Source organism: Strix uralensis, chromosome 15, assembly GCF_047716275.1.
Source record: "Strix uralensis isolate ZFMK-TIS-50842 chromosome 15, bStrUra1, whole genome shotgun sequence".
Taxonomy (NCBI): Eukaryota; Metazoa; Chordata; class Aves; order Strigiformes; family Strigidae; genus Strix; species Strix uralensis.
In genome coordinates, this window is record NC_133986.1 from 682914 (window position 1) to 698501 (window position 15588).

General features: G+C 44.0%; 1 protein-coding gene across 7 annotated transcripts in view; it reads right to left on the reverse strand.

Annotated features, from left to right (window-relative positions):
• SBF2 (SET binding factor 2) overlaps positions 1–15588 on the reverse strand; it is a 302250-nt gene that overhangs the window by 249849 nt on the left and 36813 nt on the right. For 3 of the 7 annotated variants that reach the window (XM_074884272.1, XM_074884276.1, XM_074884271.1), the window contains exon 1: positions 10500–10681. The exons of the other annotated variants lie outside the window; for them this stretch is intronic. In XM_074884272.1, coding sequence (XP_074740373.1) covers positions 10500–10554 — 55 coding nt within the window. In that variant the 5' untranslated portion in view covers positions 10555–10681. Of the gene's footprint in view, positions 1–10499; positions 10682–15588 lie in introns of those variants that run through there. 7 annotated transcript variants of the gene reach the window in all.

The following is a 15588-nucleotide window of genomic DNA, read 5'->3' on the forward strand; positions in this document are numbered from 1 at the left end:
CAAATAATGGTAAGCATATTCTCAAGAAAACAACTGTCTTCTGAGTTAGGCCTCTCAAATCCTATCTCATTGTAACAAGGAACAATCTTCATTTTTGTTAAAGTGCAGAGGTAAATTATTACCTTCTGTCTTCTACTAACAAGAGCAGCTATGACTATCAATGACTATGTCTAGAGACTAGACCAGCAAAGCCACATGTTCCTGAACTGCAATTTTCTAAAACTGGACCACTTACTAAAAAACTGGACCATATTTTCTTAAAAGAAAAAAAAAAAAAAAAAAAACAACAAAAAACAACCCATAAAAAGAAACCCATAAGCAAACACTTAAACAAATTTTTTAAAAATGCAAAAACATCCCATGAGGTCAGAAAGGTAGAAAGTGTGTTTTCTGGATACTTTTCAAGACCACTCTCTCACAAAAAAATAAAATGCTTGAGTGTCACCTCTTCCAAAAAGATGCCATGTGGCAAAAGAGAACAAAATAATAAAAACAGCCTCCACAAGGATATTTTGTTAAATATGTATGATCTCATCTCTCTTCATAATAAACACTATAATCACAATATTTGGAAAACAGTACTGAAACAACCACCTTACAAAAGTATCACTACTTAAATCAACACTGTTTACTCAGTGGCAAACCTGGTATCATTATTTATGCAGATTAACCAAACAGGAAAGAGAATCCTTTGAAAGAAGAGTTTTGAATTCCAAATCACAAACATGTGGCTCTCTACGGTTCTGTTTTCTTTTCAGTTGCCTGTAACTGAAAAAACATGACACTTGGTTTGGCTGTCCCGCTGAATTATAATGGCATCACAGCTGACACACCACAGCTTTGACACTCTAGTCCTAGTACAACCTACTGAGATGGTCTGGGATGTTCTAGTTCTTTTTGCTGCTTCTCTGCTGGAAACAATCAACCCCTCAGAGCTGGGAAGAGCCAACATGTGTCCCATGCCTCAATCGTGTCAATACAAATCCAGGTGTCTCAGTTTAAAGCATGTTAACTGGCAGCTTGAGTCAAAACCTCACCCCATTAGTGGAACTAGCACAGAACTGGCACAAGTGTCTAAAATTGCTGTAGGGACAGCTGCCTCAAGCTAAAGGGCAAATCTAAGACTTCCACAGGCATTATCTTAACTCACTTTAGCAAAATGGACCAGAATTTGTTACTTAAGCATTTAAGTTTTAGCCTATCTAGAGAGGAAACATTTCTCTGCAGCACTTTGAACACTTAGAACTTGCATGAATTTCTCAACACAAACTCTAAACTCTGACTACTTATTACCACAGAAAACATCCTTTTATTCTGTGTATATGCCTCGTTATCTTGTCTGTTTTGGAAATACTATTAAAAGCATCCATTCCAAACCTTGGGCTTTCTACCATTGCTGAAACTTGCTGATTGTGCAAAATGCACACTAATTAGTTTCCTATTTTGCAAAAGCAAGTAGATCCTCAAATACATAAAACAAGAATAATTCATTAATTATATTTCTAAGAAATGTGGGGTGAATCCCGAAGTCAGAGGCAATGCTCAGGCAGCAGCTCTTCTCTCCCTTGACAGGGAATTCCAACTAGTTCCTCAGTTGCAGTCGAGCACAAACTCTTGCTCAGGCAGAGGCCCCAGGCTCAGCTACTTCACAAAAAACAAATTCTGCCTAGAAGCTGACCAGCAGCCATGTCAGTCACAGCACTAGGAACCTGCAGAAGGACCCACCACTTTACGAAATAAGCGGTGACCTTCTGAACTGCACAAAAGCCATCTTCAGGGTTTATGAGTACTATGAGTTTTCAAAACTGGGAAAAAAAGAGGATATCAAGGGCAAATCCAGACCCTTCTACTAGACAATGAATTCAACAACAATTTTCAATCAACCGCATCCGCATCTGCCACCAGCTCTTGCAGGATCACTATTGAGAGCTGTGTCATCACTAAGCAAAAAACAGTGAAGAAAAATTCTCACAGACTGAAGATTCTAAGAACTCACAACCTCAAAGAGGGAGAGTAGAAATAGATTAATTTACCAATATGGGAAAAATGTGGCTTTAAAAATCTGTGGTTTAGGAAGAAAAAGTATAATCAATTTTCCTTTGAAATCTTCTCTAATAAATTCTAAGTTCTTCACAAGTATGAATCCTGCTTCTCTCTTCACAAGTTACCGATCAAGAAGAAAGAAAACCACAATCCTCCTGTAACTTCTACTAGAATGATTTGTGTTAAACTTAGTTTAAAAATAGCATATACTAACAATATAGAACAGTAACAGCTTAGTCATTGCACAAGCTTTGTAAAATTACTATATATTTTTCTGGGAAAAGAGACTAATTACAAAGAAACAGCTCTGCAAGAACAAAGCATGTGGCTTCTTTTTTGTTTTAATGCAGTTGTAATTTGCATTTTTATGAAAAGCAGCCTGTGTAATAGCATTAAAAAACACAGATTTCCTAATTTACTGTTCTTTTAAAAGTACAGTATGCCCATTCAACAGTATTTCAAGAATTAAAAGTCCATTAGAGTTGTATTTATGACGAGATCACAACTTTGTCTTTTTGAAAAAGTCTTTGAGTATTTTGTTAGTCATACAGTCAGCTTATGCTTACTGCCACTTTGGAATTATATTTATAGTTCATAGAACAACAGTCACAAAAAAGGACAAGTGTCTGTATTTAATTGTCCAAAGCACAAATACACACATTAAATGTACAAATTTAAAATGTGAGAGTTTAACAATGCAGCAATTAAGCTAAAAGGTTTATTGTACTACAACTGGTGCAGTTACAAGAAATTAAGAAGAAACATGAGTGCAATGCTTTTTAGATATGCAAATAGCTAACAGCCATGAGCATTACTAAGGGCGCTCTAACCTCTTATCCTTTAACTATTTTCAATTATTTCTTACTTAGCCAAACTAAACGTACCACCTTAAGTCTTGATGCTTAATATCTGTCTCTAGCCCAATTATTTCAGAAAACTTCACACCAAATACTTTTTTCTGTTTCTAACAAATAAGACAGGAAAAGGACTTTTTTTTCCTAAAATTCTAGCAAACACTCTTTTAGGCCCAAAATTTACACAAGGGATGAAACCTGGCCTTTGTGTTTATGTGATTAATTTCTATTTATTTAAAGATGAAGCCCACAAGAAATCAGACTGCCTGGACAAGAGGACTTCATCTCAGAAAAACACAGATAAAAATGGTTAAACAGAGATTAAAAGAGAAAGAAGGGATGGAAGGAGGGAGGAAGACAGAGAGACACTAAGGTCAGAGATTCTTCTAGGGTAAAACCAAACTGGAAGACAGACTTTTAAAATACCAGAATGTGTCCAACAGAGTAAGCAGGAAGAGTGGCCACTGTGGCCACCATCTTACAAAGCAAGGGTTCCCAAACCACATCAAAGCGATACGCAGCCCACTACATACCCTGAAGGGGACGCTGCCAACTGACAACACTCAATACTCCTGGCATTAATATTTATGGCACCTGGCTAAAGTAGCTCAATGAAACCCATCTTCCAAAGCACAGTTTTCCACAACTGAAGACAAGATTCTAGAAAGAAGAGCTGTCATTACATTGCATCTGTAAGTATTTGAGAAATCCTCTGCCAGAATGTCTCATCTTCCTTCCAGTTACTACTCCATTAGACCCAACATGTAAGTCTACCATTTAAAAGATGTTTCCAATCTTGCTGAAGACCTATCCAAGAGTCAGATAGTGAATTTTCTGAGTTTTGCATTTTTAATTCCTACATTTTTTTTCCCCTCAAATTTCTGAGTGATTGATTTTCTAACCGCAGTAACATTCCTTTGATTCTTTTCATCCATTGACATCTTCCAGGGTCCAATGTGGTTTTGTATGCATCTGTCCTGAATTTGTATCCAGAATTATGATGATTTCATATTTTCTGTATATTAGTTTTCCTCTGCTACAGCTACACAAAACCTCAGACTGTACTAACTGTCACCAACTACTGGTTTTGGCTGCAGTACTAAGAGTCTGTTACCTACGTCCAGTTTAGTGGAAATTTGGTGATTAGTTACTTTGTTGTTACCTTGAGCACAAGACTACTACAAAGCAAACAAAGAACTCAAACCGTGTTCAATGATTTGCATTTTTTCAGACTATAAAATTTGTAGAAGATTAAAAATTGAGAATTGTAAACATTAGAGACATGAAATCACGTTGTATCTAAGTCACTAACAGATAAGCAATAACAAGCATGTTCTTGGCTCAAGGAGCAGCGATTTATCTGCCAAATTCCAATCAACACTAATTGGATTGTCCTTGACTTCAGAATATACCACTGACACCAAAGGAATAATTTATTCCAACAAATACATGTAACTGGAATACAATTCCCAAAACACCAAGCAGAAAAAAATTAATCTCATCAATAATGATAGTGTTATTGTTAGAAATAATTTTTTTCACTATGTAAGCAAGGAGCCTGAAAAATCCCATGTTACTGCAAAGGAATAAAAGAAGAGATGAATCAAAGGAAGACTTTCTAATGACTAGTATTTACTTGTAAGATACAACTCTCACTGACATTTCTGAAGACTGAACAGTGAATCTACTATTCCACCTTTTAAAATGATTCCACAGTGACTGTGGTTTTCCCTTGTTTTTTACTTTGTAACTACCAGTAGCTGAGGAGGTAGTTGGTATTTTAAATTCATGCCAGTGAACTATCACAGCAGTACAATTATCTTCCTTGGTGTTATAAGAGTATTATGTTTGTGATGTTGGAGGAGTTAAATGTCATTCTTTTTGTCCCCCCACTGAAAAATACGCTTGCGGTTATAGAAGGCCAGTGGTTAAATAGTATTCAGGCTTGCATAACAAACTGTTTTCCATGAACATGCTGCAGGAAAAGTGTCTTTTTGTTAGATAATCCACAAAATTAATCCAGAACAGAAAACAGGAGAGAGAATTTCGTTACTGCAATTTAGTCTTAAAATATTCCCAAAGATATGAAATGCTACTTCCCTCAACAGAATCTGTGTCCTCGTGGTTTAGGACAAATGAAGATAGCTTACAGTATAAACATTCAGCCTCCATTAATGTCTTATTTAAACTGGAAAGGCTGAAAAAACAAACTGTATTTTTATTGCTGTTGTCATTATGACGGCGAGACCAAGTAAGCAACGAGTTTCAAATCCAAGTTCTGTAGAGATATTCATTAGCAGACATTTAAGGCAAAGAAGAGTTATACTGATCTGTACTGATTTAAAGATTTCTCCAACATTATGCTGAATTTATAAATAAAAAATAGCAATTTTTTTTTTTTTAGTCAACATTATATATTAGAAGATACTGGTACTGGTTGGTTTTTTTTTTTTTTCCTCCAAGCAGACTTTCAAGATAGCCTTATCTTACAAAAAAACAAAACAAAACACCATCAAAAAAACCCCAAACAAAAACACATGCAATGGAATAGTCTTTTCTCATTCTGCTTCAGCATGGTATGTGGAGACTTGTATTTGAAAACTAAACTGAGCAAGGACAGGGTTTGTAGAAAGAGATAATCTTTTACGCTAGAGTAACTAATTTGTTTGGAAAAGTTTTTGGGCACCCATGCCCTTCTCCAGTCACAGCCAACTACAGTAATCTCTTACCAATACAGAGTTACTTACATATCTGCATTCTGCTTCAGTTCTGGTAGTACACTTGGCATTCCATGAAATTACAGCTACAAGAACTCTTCTGCCACAAAACCAAAGATGTAGTTTTTGTTGGGTCTTTTTTCCCCTTTGAGATTTCTCTAGATTGCACTTGAATCAAATTGAACCACAGCACAAATAAGAAAGCCATTGAAGTAACAGCTTGACTCCCTTATTTTTCTACATCTTCTGTTTTACAGAGATTGCATACAAAGACACCAAGAAACCATCCACTCCTTACACACACACTAGCCCATAGGAATGCCCAGCTATGAATATACAACAAATACACCAGAAAATCCTCGTTATATGATATGCTATTTAATGCCCCAAATGAAAAGAATATTCTTCACAGGCAAAATCTGCCCACAGAAAAAAATAAAAGCATCAGACAACTGCATTTAGGAACTTATCCCACTCCATCATCAATCACTTGTCTAGTTTCAAAATCCACCAAGATATGAAGCTATGTTAGACAAGAAAGGCTTCCCTGAAAAGAAGCTGATAAAAATCAGAACAGGAACAACCACAACAGAGCCTACACATGTTATATCAGCATTTATCAGTTATGACAACAGCCAAATAAAACTGCTATACTGTTGCAAGCCTTCTGTCATACACATTGCAACTGCACACACAAGCAAGAACAAAAAACATTAGTCTGTCTTCTTACAGCGAACAAGTCTCACAGAAAATATTTCACTCCATCTCACAGGTTTTCGGAGTTAACTGCTAGGTATATGACAGCACCCTGTAGGAAAGCCATTAGGGGGATACGGGCAAATTAATCAAACCCAGTATTTAGTTCTCTCTTCGTTATCCTTACCTTTCAGTTGCTGAGCTAAGACAGACACAAAATGTTCTCTCCTTTACCTTTTTCAAGTACCACCATATGTAAATTCCAGGGATAGATAAATTTATGATTATTGCTTATACTGGCAAAAACAACAAAACAAAAAAGCATTTTCTCATGCCTTTCTGTGATCTTTGCAAACATCTGTGTTCTTCCTAAATCCCATCCACATTCCATTATCCAAACATATTAAATGGGAATTTCTGGTGAAGTACATCAAACACACTTCAAAATCCATGGAAAAAAGAAAATGGATATACAGTAAGGTCTTCTGGGATTTTCTCTAGCTTTTAGCCCAGAGCGCCTACGTTTTCTAGCACCTTTGTTCCCTTCAGAGATTTCTGTAAATGTCTTTTGTAACAAGCTACATAACAGCTTTATGTTGTGCTGATATGTTGGAAGAAAAATGTGGTTATCTACCTTAGTAAAGGTTCAGCTGAATCCAAAATAAACATGATAAACCAGTCAACCTTGGTGTATCAGTGAAATCCTTCACATTTCCACTGTTAGAACCAAAAAAAAAAAAGTGGTTTTATTAAATCTGGGGGATTTATTAAATCTGGTTTCTTCCAACTCTGTCAAGACACTGAACATGAACTTCTGATAGAAGCTACTGCTATTGCAGTTCTTTTTAGTGGCTCGGAATGAGTTTTTAAAATACACAACAGGAATTTAAACTATGATATACTTAAACTGCCTTTATGGTGAAAGATATAGTCTAAGTAATTTTTAAGCAGGAATACAGTCAACTGTAGGTGAAATACATAAAAAGCTAAGTGAATCAGATCATCCTTTACAACACAAAGACTTCTCCTTTACTTCCTGTGTGCCTGAAAGTCTACTGACACTTAAATTGTCAACGACAACACTCATGCTCCACTCAGGTTAAATCTCCATGCACGAATAAACTGCCCGTTACACAAACTATTCAAAGGCACCCAGAAGCATGCAGGAAACTAAGGGACCTGACTAACATCTTTGTGTCCAAGGTTCTAGGACCATTTAAGCTGATATAAATTCAGGCTGCAGTGATCTGTCCTCCTACATGCTCCTGTTCCTCCTTTATGCTGATACCGGCAGTCATCTGACATCCTGGTGAGCCAAGTCTGTTTGAAAAATTAGCAGAAAAGTAACCTAGAAAAAAAATTGATACAGCGACACAGACAAAACACTCAGCGAGAAAGGTCTTTTTGACAAGTCAACATCCTAAAGCAAGCTGAAAACGAAAGGAAGATTTAACACAATAGGGACGACAGCACTAGGTCTGCAGTAACATCAATTTACATAGGCCTAGACTGGAACAGGAATGAACTTTAAAATGTTTGACCACCAAAGGATACTCTCCTTGGTTTATCTGAGGACAATACAAATGTTCACTTCCCCTTAAGAGTGACTATGTTGGATAAAAACCTGTAGCACCGAAGTTTTTTTCCACAACAAGAAAAATCTAGAAATCTGCCCCTAAATCACACAAGTGCACAAACACAGCATTTTAGATATTTATAGTGAATGTTTTTGCATAAAGCTAGATAATCTGCACAGGAAAGCAATACCTTTAACACATTTTGAGTATACTGCAGATATTGGCACATGTAAATAAATCCATGTAACCCACATGAAGTCAGAACTTCATGTTCATAGCAGATGGTGGCTGCTATGGAGGGATAGCAGAGGCAGTAGGGCTTTTCTGGGAGAACAGTCATTATTATAAACACCCTTTCTTATTAACCACACTTGCATATTATACAAACTGCTGCTGACATACAGGTTGAGGAAGAGGGTAAAGGTTACAGGATTTTTGTTTGCTTGTTTACACCAAGACATTCCACAGATTATCCCTGAAAAAAACACTATAAAATGTAATTACACTCCACATTAAAATCAAAGATATTAAAATCAAGCCAGAACATTGTTGAAGATTAAAAGGAAAAAAAAAAAAAGAAAAAAAAAATACTTAAATTCTAAAAGCTTCATGGGTATTAGGTTTACAATCCTAAAAATGTTCCCTTGCTTTTTCATATATAAGGAAGCATAATAATTACAAGAAACTATGACTTTTACAAGAAAAAGAAAGGTCAGTACTCCATGTATTATGGGATCGCATGTGGGGGTAAAGGAATTTGGAAAACAATGCATGCCTAGTTCTTCAACAGAATGTTGTCCTTCAAGCATTTTTAGTATGAAGCATTAAAGTAGCAACAAGTAATTTAAATAATGAAGTCTAAATAGTTACTTTCTGGGCATGACCTTTTCAAATTAAGGTTCTGGTTCTGGAGTTATTTCTGAATCTGCTCAGTTTCATCCATGCAAGCAATTCTACTAAACTTAATGAGACAACTTATGTAGAGGAAGTTAAACACATACTTAAACACTACAGATGAAGACATTTTACAAACATAAAGCTTTCCAGTGTAATCTGTGATTTTATTTCACATAGTGGCTATGTCAGATTGATCATACCCTTCAAGAAGGCAGCCTACTTGTTTTGTCTTAACTTTAAAAGCACCCCTGGTTTTTTTTGGTTGCTTGTTTTGATTTGGGCTCTCTACTATTGATCGGGAAAATGTCCTAAACAGGAGATAGGCAAAAGGTGAGGTCTTTATTTTTAACATAAAGCACTCTTCATTTCACATGTCTTATAATTTTACCACTACAATTAGAACAAGTTCCAAATGGGGTGGGAGGGAGAACTATGCCATAATTAATGGAATAATAATACTGGTACAGTAAAATCCAGGAGACCCTTACCAGAATTTTGTAGGCCACTGTATCTTTAAACACATAGATATAATGATTTCTCTGATTTTTTTTTTTTTAAAAAAAAGGATCTTACTCTAAGAGTTTATTAGCTACACTTTTGGAACGAACAAATACAGATTACATGCAATTGCTACTCCAAAGAATTACTCAGAGTAGCAAACTCGAGTGTTGTTTGGTTTACGCATAGTCAAATAAATTAGGGGACATTCAAGTGTTTAAAATATTGTTTATTAACAGCATACATTCAAAGGATCGTTCTGAAATGCCCAGGACAAACACATACCAGCTGACAATCACTTCATTTTCAAATCAGTTTATATACTGATTTAAGGCCTCTCCAGCAATAAATGCGGTATTATAACAGAAAGTTACATGATAGAAACCACTCTCTTCACCCACAAAACGCTAGCAGATAACATCGCTTTCCTTTTACCCGCGCAGACAGAAAACATCCCGCTTCTCTAAGAAAAGCGGCCGTTGCTGAGGCGCCCGACGAGTGCCACAGCGCCTCCCCAGCTCTTAGCTGTAAGACCCCGGGCAGAAGGGGCAAAAAGCCCCCCGGCTTTCCCAGACCCCCCCGGCTTTGTTTTCCGCTGAGGCGGCGGGCGCAGGGGCCCAGCCTGCAGCGCAAAGGTGGGGAGAGGCAGGCAGTACCGCCCTGCTCCGCAGCGGCGGCCCGCGGAACGGGCACGCCCCAGCAGCCCCCGCTGCCTGCGCCCGGGCACCGGCCGCGCGGCGGGGCGAGGGGCCCGAGCTGTGCGCGCCCATGGGCGAGGCGGTAAGCCGCCCCCCGCTTTCTCCAAGGAACCGCTGCCCGCTTCCAGCAGCCGGGGCGGTGGGGCGAGGCCGCGGGGTCCGCCCCCCCCGGCCCCGCTCCGGGCCAGCGGGGCTGCCAGGTGGGCTGAGGCCGCCCTCCCCGGCCGGAGGTACCAGGGCTCGGCCAGCCGGACGGCAGAAGAGCCCCCCCGCCGCCTTCCCGCCAGCCCGCTCCGCCTCAGGAAAGGGAGATTAACCCTTCCCTCGCCCCTCCGCGGGGGCCAGGCCGGCCCCGCCACCCTCCTCCCCACGGCCGGACACGCGCCCCGTGGGCGCGGCAGTCTCCTCCTCCTCCTGCGGCCCGGCCGGAGGCGGGAGGAGGCCGGGGCCGGGCAGGACCGAGGGGAGGGGGGAAGCGGCCAGGCACCGCGGGGCAGCCCTGCGCGCAGCCACACCTACCTGTCTTCTCGTGGTCATAGCCCACCACGATGAAATAGTCGGCCAGCCTGGCCATGGCTGAGATGAGCCCGCCTCAGGACTCACCACCCCTGCTGCGGCGGCGGCGGCGGCTCCCGGGCAGCTCAGCATCCTCCCCTGCGCGCCCGCGGCCAGAGAAGCGGCACCACCTCAGCCATGTTGGGGCCGTGCTGTGCGCCTGCGCGGCGGGACCGCTGCGCCGTGACCCCGCCGGGCTGGGCGTGGGCTGAGGGCTCGCCGGCGGCGCGCGGCTGGCGCGGCCCGGCCCGGGGCTGCCGGCGGGGCCACCAGAGCCCGCGCGGTCGCCTCGCAGCCCGCCGCGGGCGGGGAGGGCCGGGGCCGGACCTCCGTGCCCCGCCCGCGGTGAGCTTTGTCACCTCGCAGCCTCCCGGTGAAGCACCCACCCAGGAGGCAGGGGGGGCGCGACACCTTCTCCCTTAAAAAAACCTCAAACAAACAAAAAACCGGCAGGTCCGACCGATCTGCACGCTCGGGAAAACTCGGGTGCATGAGCGGGACTTCACCTCGGCGGCCTCCGCGGGGACCTCTCCCGGGAGGAGCTGCCGGGTGAGGGTCATCGCCCCCGCGTAGCCTGTGCGAAAATAAAACCCGGCGGCGAGCTAACGCCGCCCCGCCGGGCTCAGCCTCGGCAGCCGAGACCAGCGTTTCCAGGATGTTTCCTGTTTACGTTTCGTCCGGGATGTGCGGAACGTGCTGTCGCGGGGCCGAGGGACCAACGGCTGGGCTGGGCTGGGCGCGGTGCCGGTGCCCGCCGCCCGCCTGACAGGCCGCCGGGTGACGGGGACGGGCCTCAGCCCCGGCCCTCCCTCACACCAGCAGCCGCGACCCCTGCGCTGTGCCCGGAGGGGCGGCAGCGGCGCCCCGGGCAGGTTACCCGGCCCTGACCCGCCCAGCCCGGCCCTGCCGTCTGCCGCGTCCCCCTGCCCGCTCCGGCCGACGTGGGTGCCCCCTCCCACGCGGGTCCCAGCGCTTGGGGGTGGGAGCCTGGCGGTGGCACTGGCTAACAGGAGCGATGGCCAGCAGCGCCTCGCCGTAGCCCTCCTGGCCTCCGACCTGCTGGTGTGGGCACAGGCGGTGGCTGCCGGGGCGCCGCGAGGCCGCAGGGAGATCTCGCGTTGCTATTTGTAACGTACAGATGAGGCCAACACCTTCTGGACTCTCACCCTCCGAAGCCCGGTGGGCTTGCCAACAGCCGCGGAGACGCTGGTGATAAACAGCGTGTCTGACAGCCCAGCGCTTGGCTAGCTGGCGGAGTCTGCCAAAACATTCTGATAAGCTTCCATGGACGTCCTGTTTGACAGCACGGAGAGAACAAACAACGCAAAGGACATCAGCTGCACTGCAGTGAGGAGCTGCAGCAGTCGTGGGTACCCGGCCATATACAGAAATGCAGCAAATTCACTGGATTTGTTCCTGACGATCCACCATCACAAGAGACCCAGCAGACAGTCATTAGCAGTCTCATAGAAACATTTCTGTTTCGAAAATGCCAGTCTTGCACCTCCTACGTGGCTGGGATATACCGATGCAGTGTCTTGCTGATAACCCAGAGGCAAATTGGTCGGGAAGCTTCGACAATCGATTACAGTGCTGTCGCTTGTGCCTTGCCAGCAAAGTGCAGAGGTCCAAATCTCCTTGGAGTAATCAACTTCGTGACTTAACTGTTTTGAAGTAGATGTCATGTAGAAAGATCTAAACTTAATAAAATTGCTTGTTAACTTTAGGAGTAAAGAAAACCACATCATATATACATCAAAAAGACTGAATATACTTTTTGAGAAAGAGATGCGCTCTGTGGGATCAATCACTTCCTATACTAGGTAAGAGCTAGAAGAAGAAATACCTTTCTTAAGTCATGCATAGGCATTTTGGGTCATGATCCTGTAGACTTTAACGACTGAAACCCCCAAAGCTGTTTTCAAAACACTGAGCTTTTTGATTAAAAACATTTCTGAAGTAGCAACAAAGAAACACAAATCTTAATGAAGCTAGACATTACCCTTATGAGGCGGACAGGCATAAAGCTCATGGCCGTAACCCTTGGGGGGGGGATGCTGCAGCCATTCAGCAGCACAAAGCCAGGACATGCAACAGTTTACAAAAGCAAGGGATAATATTCTGTACAGCTAAACCTGGAGAGGAAGTTTAGAGACACTAAGAAATTACCTAATTTGGAGCTGAAATGGGACCTTAGGGTTATCACATCTGCATGCATAAAAAGCTTCAATGTGTAATAACAAATCTCAGTAGTTAAGTCTCACTGCTCTTTTAAGACAGCTCCTCTAGCAGGAGAATACTGCCTAACACTTTTCCCAGGGCATTAACAAATGCTGGACCAAGAAGAAGATGTTACTCATTGATTCCCCAGTAGTACTAGCACCCACTGTACAGCCTTGCTCCTTCTTCCACCTAGACCAATACAGCCAAAGCTTGGTTAGTTTATAAAGCGTGTCATAGGAAGTGGCACGTCTTAAGTACTTGTGTAACAGGGAGGGCACTGTTCATCTGGGTTTGACCACAGCTGTGTACCTGCACGGACAGCAAGAGGAGTCAGTCAGCCATAAGGTACTTCCTTAACTTCCCTTTAGTATAGAGCAATCTTACGTTCTTATAGGGCAAACACGAAAGTGCAGCAGATTGTTTGCTCACCTGAAGTCTAATGCAAAGTAAACTGAACTTTCATCCAGACCACCAAAACCATAAATCCCTCTGTTGCAGTAGAATAGCCTGCCTCCTCACAGGAGATGAAGGGGCTCACAGAGCAGCGGCTCTGGGAGCACACCAAGGCTTAGGTCTCCAGCAGGACCCGGTAAGCAGCCATATATTCATCCCGGGGAAGAACCGTGGGGCTGCAGCCCCTCCAGGAGACTGAGAGCACACAAGGGACAATGTTGCCACACTCAGACTGTGCGCCTACCACCAAAAAGGTATGAAGGTTCACAATACCTTCTATAGTCAACTCCTTGTTCAGGAAATATAAAGGGTACACTGCCTGCAGTCCCTTAATCTAGTGTCACCCCACCCCATGCCAGAACAGGGAAGCAGCTGTGACCCTGAGCAGGTTTTCCCCTCCCAATATGCATCCCACCCCCATTTAGGAGCTTTTGGTTTGTGTACTCAAACTTGTCAGACATAAGGCTCACTGAAAGCACCACCAATAGGAAGGCCTACCAGAAATGGAATCCCCCCTTATCACTGTGCCCTTGGCACAAAGCTGGCTGAGTGCGTGCACTCACAGCAAGGCTTTTCTGTGTGGAGCTTGACTGAGGTTTTACCTCCTTTGTGGGGTATCATTCTTCTATCAGTATCATCTTTCTGTTGATTTCATACAGCCTGAAATACAATCAAGTATATTCGTACTCATGGCATATGAATTCAGTAAAATTTGTTTAAATCCAAAATGAAACATGCAAAGGCACTTCCACTGGCTTCAAACAACATTTTTCTTGCATAATCAGCATGGAATATTTGCCTCAAACTGATTCTCCATACAGATTTTAGACTTTTTTACTTTTGGAATAAAACTCAGCCTGGATAAAATGCTGCACAAACAGCAACTAATCTTCACAATCTCCTTGCCAGAGCAGATACATACTGTAGTCTTTTGTACATATGGCAACACCAAGAGGTTGAATGACAGGCCCAAGATAATCAGTGAAGAAGTAGAAGAGCTGCATGTTCCTCCAGGGCAACTTCCCAGCAATGGATGAGGCAGCATCCAGAGGAGACTCTACACTTCAGAGGAGAGCCCGATCTTGCTGAACTGTGTGGCATTCCCTTCAGAATAATAGTTTGTGAATAATATTTCTGTGGAACATTCTGTGAAACTTTTTTCAGGATGGAAACAACTCATTACTTATGAAATATTTCTTTTAAAGTGGCCACTGTTACCTCATAGTACAAATTCGGTGACTATTGCTCATTTCCAAACTGCACGGGAATGCAAGTGCTTATGAAGAACAAAATGAACATCTGAACAAAGAACATGATGTTTCATGTTAGATTTGAACCAGCTTTACCTACTGGTAATTTGTGAGAGCCCTTTCACAAATCACCCCAACAAAGTGATAATTTATGTGCCAAAGTTTGCCATCTCACGAATTTGAATGAGCTGATTTGGTATCACCAAAATGACAGTTGTAGTCAGTATGGAACTCAGATGTGAGCCGTGTTACTACTATTGTTACTATTCCTAAACCAACACAGGATTCTTTCTGCATTGTTTGCCTAAGAGTACACAAAATACACTTCCCGTTTAGCCACGGATTTTAATGAGGTATTTTCCAGCATTAAGGGAAGTGTGTGATTTCTTTACTGGAACAGGAGACTTAATTTGACTCAAAGCAATGCTCATCGCGCAAAATCCTGCCTTCTAATTCGGAAGAGTTAAGTTTAAGTTCAACTTCTGCTGATGAAGGAAACGCCTGAACTCGCTCGAGCCTGAGCTGCCCCATGAGGTCTCTAAAATCCAGTCAGCGTGGTCTGGTGCAGTTGTGCCGCTCTGGTCCCGTTGCAGGGCACCCATTTCCCCACTCCTTCCTCCCCGCCTTTACACCCCAGGCTCTCGCTCTGTGCGCTTCTGCTGAGGAGCGCGCTCTGTGGGGAGGGCAGCGGGGCTGCGGAGCCGCCCGAGCCGGGCGAGGGAGGGCCCGGGGCCGGCCGGCTCCCATTGCGCCCCCCGCGCTGCCCCGGTGGCTGCCGGCGCCCCGGCGCCGCGTCCCGGCCCGCGCTCTGGCCGGGCAGGTGCGGCGGAGGAGCGGATCTGGGCTCGCCCCGGCGGGCAGCTCAGGCCGGGGAAAGTGCCTCGCCCCGCGGGAGCCGCGCCGGGGGCTCGGCAGAGAGAGGCGGCCCGGGCGGGGAGTGCGAGGGGGGACCGCTCCCGTGAGCGCTGCCCCGCCGCGCCCGCGGGTGCCGGCGGAGAGCCCGGGAGGGACGGAGCGACGGCAGCCGGAGGGCAGGTAGATGCCGGAGACAGCAGCCTCCAGATGCCTGGACGCTGCTGGCGAGGGAGAGAGCACCTCAGACCGAGTCAGCCGCGCACAGGAAAGTT